Consider the following 8,348-nt stretch of genomic DNA (forward strand, 5'->3'; position numbering starts at 1 on the left):
CTCTGTCCTTGTGTCATCATCATCATCATCATCATTATCATTTTCATGTCCGCTTGTCCATACTTGATTGGGTTGGATGGAGTTTACCAAGGCAGATTTTGTGTAGCTGGATCCCCTTGTTGTCGTCACTGCTAGCCTCTTTTCAAATATAGCAATATTACCCCAAAGCCAGACATGTTTTCCATGGAAGACTGGGAAAGAACAACATCACCACATGATAGTGACAATGATTAACAACTTCCATACAATGCCAACACACACACACACACACACACACACACACATGATGGACTCTATTCAGCTTCTGTTTACCATGTCTACTTCCAAGGCTTTGATTGGCCTGGAGCTGAAACAGAAGACACCTGTCCCAGGTGTGCTACTCAGGGGGACTGAACCTGAAACCATGTGGCTAGGACACAAACTTCTCGACCACACAGCTATCCTTGTAAATAGAATTCAAAATAAAAATTCCTTAAACTATCAGTTACAATGTTATATTATAGTTTTATTGAGTTTTTCAATGAGTTCTGTATACTTTTTACCATCTTTTGTTATGTAGAGAAGCGAAGGGATATCGTTACCAAATTCTCTTAATTCGAAATATCTGAGTTTTATTGTTTCTTTACTGAATTTAAACACACGTGAATAATTAATGATCTCCTCAGCAGAAAAGCCACACTCATCTTGCAAGAAGTCTAAAATGTATTGTATTTTTCGTATTTTCACAGACAACAGATGTGGGTATTTCTTTACCATAGTGTCAACAGTGCTACCACTACAACCAAGGCGTTTACAGAGATATTCTTTGGTACTCTGGCAATCTCCATAGATTGATGCCCTCTCAGCCAAGGATTTAACCATTAAATCAAATTCCTCATTTTCAGCCTTCATTATTCGAGATAAACAATGTCTCCAGAGAAAAGAAGGAATTTTATGTTTCTTTAATGCTGTTAGTTTCTCTTCAATATCTTCAGCTGAATATGCTAATAACCAAATCTTCTGTGGAATAATTGACTTTAGTTCTTCTTCAATGCCTAATGAGTGTTCCAATTTCTTCTGTATTGTTGACAATTTAGATTTTTCCAACCAATCTGAGTTCTCTAAAATCCTTTTGATTTCAGCTTCTGAACAATCCAAATAGTTGACAAGAAGGCTGCATTTGTCCTGGTGCTCCTGTCGTGCGTGTGTATCCTTCAAATAGGTATCATACCGGTGGTTAAAGTCTTTATTTGTGACGTTAATCATCCAAAGACGGATGTGCTTTTGATCGGTGTTAAACTTCAAGCTTTCAATCCTTGATTTAACAGTTTCATATTTACGTTTAAAGATGTCAGGATATGTGAGAACATCATGGCCACTGATTGAATGATCAGCAAATAAATCCACAAGGCTTTTGAACTTGGATCGTGTCATTTTCACAATCCTATAATTACGTTTGAGAAAATCTAAAGACTGTGTTTCTCCACAAGCAAGCTTTTCAGTCAAGTATTTTTGCCGCCAAATATATTCTTCTGATGAATTGGTAATAAAACAGATTTGATTCAAAAAAAAATCCTGGTTCCCGATGTGTGAAAAACGGAAACTGGAAAAACTCCTCAGATTAAACTTGAATAAAAATCTCTGAAAAAGAGCAAAAATTGTAATCAGTAATATATCATCATCATCAATATCATCATCATCATCATCATCATCATCACTATCAGTATTATCACTATCAACATTATCATCATCAACATCATCATAATGGTTTTAACATACCTGTCCTCTTGCTAACCCTCACCTCTTTTCAAGCAAAGTAATATTTTCCCCAGGGTTGGATATAGTTTCATCACTCATTTAAAACCATCACACCATGTCAAGACAAGGGCACACAAATCACAAATGAACATATATACATATATACAAATACCAGTGTCGCAAAACCAGCCCATTTAAAAGTATCCTTGAATCATTGGGCAATACTTGAGAAGACCTATTGAATCAAGTAAAATTGAAATCAAAATCAAAATGGAAATTGTAGTTGTGGCCAATGTCAGTGCCGCCTGACTGGTTCCCATGCTGGTGGCATGTAATAAGCACCATTCAAACGTGGGTCGATGCCAGTACCACCTGACTGGCTCCCCGTGATGGTGGCACGTAAAAAGCACCATCCGGACATGGCCGATGCCAGTGTCCCCTGATTAGCTCTTGTGCTGGTGGCACATAAAAAGCACCCACTACACTACAGAGTGGTTGGCATTGGGAAGGGCATCCAGCTGTAGAAACTCTGCCAGGTGAGATTAGAGCCTGGTGCAGCCTCCTGGCTTGCCAGTCCTCAATCAAACAGTCCAACCCATGCCAGCATGGAAAGCAAATGCTAATTTAGGATGATGACGATGATGATGATATGGAATAGATACATTGTGTCCCTGCATGTCGTAAGAAGCAACTAAGTGAGAGGGTTAGCGTCAGGAAAGATATTTGCTCATGAAACACTGCTTCAAACAGTTTCCCTCCAACTCATATCAGTAAGAATAGAAAGAGATAAAAACAATGCTGTTACTGATGATGATGATGATGATGATGATGATGATGATGATGATGATTTAAGACTTTACAAACACCAATTTGAGAGAGGCAACAGTAACAGACCTACGAATCTATCACTTGTCAAGCAGCTATGTTACCATTTCTGACTCGCAGAACCTGACATTTCTCTTCTCAAGTAAAAGGAAAAAAATTGACAATTTCAGAAATGGAAAGTAGTAAGTGCCTTGCAATGCAGGTGAAACTGCAATCATCTGGGAAGCGATAGCAATATTGTCTGAGTTCCTAAAGAGAGTTTGTCTCTTTTTCCATCACAGATTGGAGTTTATTTTGTAAATCATTTATTTTATGCATTTTCACCCAATATGTTTAGTCAACTCTGGCTGCACACAAAAGAAAGTTGAAGAGAAACAACTCCACAGGAATGCACCAAAACAAGTTAGAACCAAGCATTTGAATTGGTCGTATCCAACCCAAATATTGTAACTGTTTTATGTTTAAACCAACCAGATTTGGCCTCTCACTCCTACCTTGCAATGTCATTCTAAAAATAAGCAATCATCTCATTGGAATCTCAAAGCTACAAGACGGTGCCAAGCTGCCAGAACGGCGAAATCACTGGCTTCGTTAACAAGTCTCAGAATTCTAAACCAAGGGAAATAACTCTTGCACACAGCTAATTCTTGCATAAACGCTGAGTTTCACTTTCTATTTACCCCGCGGCTATGCTGGGGCACCGCCCTGAAGAATTTTAGTCCAACAAATTGACCAATGTACTTTTTTTTTATTTTTAAATCTCAGTACTTATTCTATCAGTTTCTTTTGAAGAATTGCTAAGTTGTAGGGATGTAAATACACCAACACCAGCTGTCGATCAGTGATGGAGGACACAGACACACACACACACATATATATATATATATTTACAACAAGCTTCTTTCAGTTTCTATCTACTAAATGCACTTACAAGGCTTTGGTCAGCCCCAGGCTATAACAGAAGTCACTTGCCCAAAGTACCACACAGTGGGACTGAACCCAGAACCATGTGGTTGGGAAGCAAACTTCATGCTACAAGGAATAGTTGAATACCACACAATCTCATTTTTCACCACCCTGGATCAAGAGTTAAATAAGAAATTAATCTTTTTTACATTTATTCTTCCCTTTTCTCCATCGACCACACTCGAACCCATGTTCACCATTCACTACGTTCATCTTTTTCTTCACCTCTAACCATCTGTCACTCTCTTGCAAAGTCACCCACACACCCATCCTCGATTCTCTCTCTTTATCCACTTTCTGCTACCTTGAGGGAATGCCCTGCCACTTCATCTCTACCATCCATCTTCCTTTCCAAGTGGGTGGGGGTCATGTAGCTCCTCTGCAGCAAGACACCCATTCCTCATTGCCATACTTTAAACTCTCATCACCAGGTATAAAGCCCCTTCCCTCGGTACTGCTCCACCTCAGTCAGTTAAGAGGTTTTGTCTTGCAAATTACTAGTGCTAGTGCCACGAAAAAAAGCACTGGGTCTACCCTGTAAAGTAACTAGCATTAGGAAGGACATACAGCTATAGAAACCATGCCAAAGCAGTCATGGTCCTCTGGCTCATTTGATTCTGTTGAACTGTCCAACCTACTCCAGCATAGACCAATGGACCGTAGAATTTACATCATGACAATAATGATGATGCTGTATATAATGGCTGATTCTTCAAACTGGGTTATCTGCATGTGTTATTGATTGAGGTTAATCTGTTAGGCTTTCATCATTAATTATTCAATCTTAAAGCAAATTGACTGATTAGCATTTAGAAATTTTCCATCATTGTTAACTGACGTATAAAAAGAGAGAAATTGCTGACCATGGCCGTGTGGTTGCTTTCCACTCCTGTGGTTGTAGATTCACTCCCACTGCACAGCACTTTGGTCATGTGCCTGTTACTAAAGCCCTCAGCTGACCAATGCTTTATGAGTTGATTTCATAGAGAGAAACTGAGAGAAGCCCATCTTATATATTTATGTGTCAGTATGTATCATCGGAAAGGAGAGACCATGCACGGACCAGAGTGCGACGCTCAGAGTCCTCGTGGAGCAGGCAATGGAATGGCAAACGTCACTCTATGTGTGCTTCGTCAACTTTGAAAAAGCATTCGACAGCGTGGACAGGCAGACAATCTGGGGCATCTTATGACACTATGGTGTGCCAGAGAAGATTGTATATATATGATGGGCTTCTTTCAGTTTGTCTACAAAATCCACTCACAAGACTTTGGTCAGCCTGAGGCTATTATAGAAGACACTCAAGGTACCATGCAGTGGGACTGAACCCTGAACCATGTGGTTGGGAAGCAAGCTTCTTACCATACACCCACGCTTGTGCCTGTGGACATGCATGACATTGAGAACCAAACAATGTGGATATTCATTATTAACCCATAAAGCAGCGAGTCAGGCAGGGCTGTTTGTTGTCACTGCTCCTGTTCCTCGTCGTGCTGGACTGGGTCACCAGGACGGCCTACACTACCTCCGGAAAAGGTATTCAGTGGACACTGATGAACAAGATGGAGGACTTGGACTATGCGGATGATCTCGCGCTACTGTCACATCACTTGCAAGACATGCAAGATAAGGTAGACCCCCTGAGAGAAACTTCACGGCGAGTGGGCTTGAGGATCAGCCAGGAAAAGACAAAAGTACTGTGTATCAACAACAAGCAGGAAGAGTCAATCACAATCAAGGGGGAACCTGTGGAGGATGTTAGTGAGTTTGTCTACCTTGGCAGCAAGATCAGAAAATCAGGTGGATCAGACGAGGACATCACTGGAAGAAGCAAGAAGGCTTGGCAAGCCTTCGCTATTCTTCGGCCGGTATGGAAGACTACTACCATCTCAACTCGAACTAAACTCCGCTTATTTAGTTCAAACGTAAAATCTGTGCTTTTGTATGGCTCTGAAACATGGAGAGCCACCTGCAGCAACTACAAGAAGATCCAGACCTTCATCAACAAATGTCTCTGGCAAATCCTCCATCGGAAGTGGTTCGACAGTGACAAACACCGACCTGTGGGAAAGGGCCAACCAGGAGCCCATACATGTTCAGATTAGACGAAGGAAATGGAGATGGATCAGACACACACTGCGGAAAGAACCCTCAAATGTGACACGACAAGCACTTGACTGGAACCCGCAGGGGAAAAGGAAGCGAGGACACCCGAAGCAGGCATGGAAGTGGAGCATTTTGGACGAGCTCATGACCACTGGGAAGCAGCCAAGAAACACGACAATGACCACAAAAAGTGGAAAACAACTGTTGAGGCCCTATGCTCCACAAGGGGGGAAAAGGATTAAGAAGTAGAAGAAGCTGACATGAGTTAGACGTTTTAATAGGATCTGGCGAGCTGTGAGGCTGTGTTGAGCTCCAATGTCAGTTTTGGTATAGATTCTAAAGCTGGACGCATTTCCTAATACCAACCACTTTACAATGTGCACTGAACTGACATGGGAACATTAACAGAGTTATTAGAATAGACTGAAATAGCAGTCAAACTACCAACAGATCACACCCTACTGTTTTACAAAAGAAGGGCATGTTAAAAAACTAAAAAGAAACACTAGAGAGATCGTTTGGCTAAATGGCAGAATGGTCACAACTCTTCTTTGATTATACATTACATTTTCGTGAAACTAAAACTGCTCACCTTGTCAATAGCAGAGTTTCAAGGCCATAAAGTGAAAATGTTTTCCTACAAAACGAGATTACTAAGGAACAAGAATAAAATAGGGGACCGAAGGGTGCTGAGAAGATTCTGGAAAGCATTCATTGATTTGGTGTCGTTAATGATGTTCGATCCACCAAATATTTTGATCAAATTTCTAATTAATGTGAGAAAAACATGGCTATAACTACCCAAGTGTACCAAATGTTTAACAGTAGAGAGAACGATTAAAAGCAAATATAAGAAATACGATTACTTTTCTGCAAAATTATTATCTCATTCACCCACAAAATATTTCGACTTTTCAGCAACAACATAAAAAAATTCTTCACATTCATAATACCCCTGAAACGAAAAAAAGAAAGAAACAATCACTGCCCAAATCAGTTCAAACCGAACTGAGGCATAACGAATTGTATGATTTCCAAGTTGTAAAACATTTACGCAGTTTCGAGAAAAACACTTGTCTTGAAGTGTCAGGTTTAAAGAACAAAGAAAAGAGTGTGTCACGATCTCACTTTTTCGGGAACATTGATGACATATAAAGATGAAGTGGATAAATAAGTTAAAAGTATCATCATATATTCTTCAGGAGATTAGCGAGTTCGGTAAAGAGGTAAGAGATTAACGAGTTAGGTAAAGAGGTAAGAACTCCAACTATGAAATAAAAAATACGGTGACATCGAGTTGTCATTATCCTAACCGTTACCCTTTACATGTCACAGACATTATACTAAGTTATGATAACACGATCCTCACCAAATATGTCACAAATATAGCGATCATTATTAAACTGATGTCCTCAATAACTCTTCGACAAAAGAAGGTTAATCAGTATTTGGGGCAAATAAAAACCTTGATTAATATTAAAAAAAGGGGACAGTCGTTGGTTTTAGGGACGCAGAACTATGTACTTTAAGCCCTGTAGAATATTCATTTGCTTTCCAAACGAAAAAATTAAAATTAAAAACAAGACAGAAATTAAGACATAAATGAATCTGGTTGCCCCCCACAAGGATTCGTTTCCTGGTAACTTTAAGAAGGTTATAAAAAACAAAGTTGGTGAGGGACACACCTGGAGTCTCAAACACACAAACACTATTATTATTATTATTATTATCATTATGTACACATGTTTGCGTGTAAGACAATGTTTACATCATTTTCCGTAATAAACTGGTGGAGAAGTATTAACCATAGAAATCAATTTAACTGAAGCTTAAAGACGAAGGAAGTTGCGACATGATTTATAATATAGTTTATTTTTGTAAAGGCAGAAGATAAGGCGGCTTAGCATCTGATTAGAAAGTTTATTTAATTAATAAAAGAAAGAAAAACCGGAAAGGAAAATATTGTAAATAAAGTCGAAAAAGAAGTTTGGAATAGAAATTAAAGCTAAAAAAGTTTTTAAAAAGTTTAAAAAAACAAAGAGAAATCAATATTTACCATTGAGTACATAGCTGTGGATTTTTTTTTCTTTTTAGAGAGAGAAAGATATTTAACTCTTAAAATAATAATAAAATTGAATAAATTTGTTATTTCGTCGAGAAATAAACATTTTCTGAGAAATATTACTAGGTGTAAAACGAAAATAATCTACTGCGAATATTTAGTCCACTTGTAAAAATTTCTCTTTCATTCATTTAACATGAAGTATAGAATTAAAATCTATAAAAATCGTAATATATATTTTATTTTATTATTTAAAAGTCCTCTGAATGATATTTTTAAATAAATAAAGTGGAAATTATTTACGTTAAATTCTGTCCCTGACCTAGTGGAGTATTTCAAGTGTCACCTTACACCGTGTAGAGCCATGAAAATAGTTTTTAATATTTTGTAATTTTTAAACCAATTTGTTGAAGAAAAGCACAGATTGTCATTTTATTAACGATCAATTATATTTAATAGAATCGAATTACTGTGTTGGAAATATGAATCTTTCTATCTCAACTTCATTTATTTTTTAATGTCCAGGTAAGAACTTTCTCTTTTTATATATTTTTTCTCATCTGTCTTTTTTTTTTTGTATCGCTATTTTCAACCCTTATTTCTAAACGATCTCAGTGCATACACACACACACACACACATATATATATATAT

At 38.1% G+C, this 8,348-nt stretch overlaps 2 protein-coding genes across 2 annotated transcripts in view; one reads left to right on the forward strand and one right to left on the reverse strand.

Annotated features, from left to right (window-relative positions):
• Positions 1-484: 484 nt before the first annotated feature.
• LOC106867342 (uncharacterized) lies at positions 485-7,822 on the reverse strand. Its single transcript, XM_014912190.2, has 2 exons — positions 7,691-7,822; positions 485-1,620 (listed from the first exon to the last, which is right to left on the reverse strand). Exons 1-2 carry the CDS (start codon positions 7,700-7,702, stop codon positions 493-495), a joined length of 1,140 nt encoding a protein of 379 aa, XP_014767676.1. The 5' UTR covers positions 7,703-7,822; the 3' UTR covers positions 485-492.
• Positions 7,823-8,025: 203 nt separating this feature from the next.
• The window catches only part of LOC106867343 (ankyrin repeat and SOCS box protein 8), a 10,780-nt gene continuing 10,457 nt past the window's right edge, over positions 8,026-8,348 (forward strand). Inside the window, exon 1 of the mRNA XM_014912191.2 lies at positions 8,026-8,221. The gene's annotated coding sequence lies outside the window, so the exon portion shown is untranslated. The remainder of the gene's footprint in view (positions 8,222-8,348) is intronic.

This window comes from Octopus bimaculoides, chromosome 3 (assembly GCF_001194135.2).
Source record: "Octopus bimaculoides isolate UCB-OBI-ISO-001 chromosome 3, ASM119413v2, whole genome shotgun sequence".
NCBI lineage: Eukaryota > Metazoa > Mollusca > Cephalopoda > Octopoda > Octopodidae > Octopus > Octopus bimaculoides.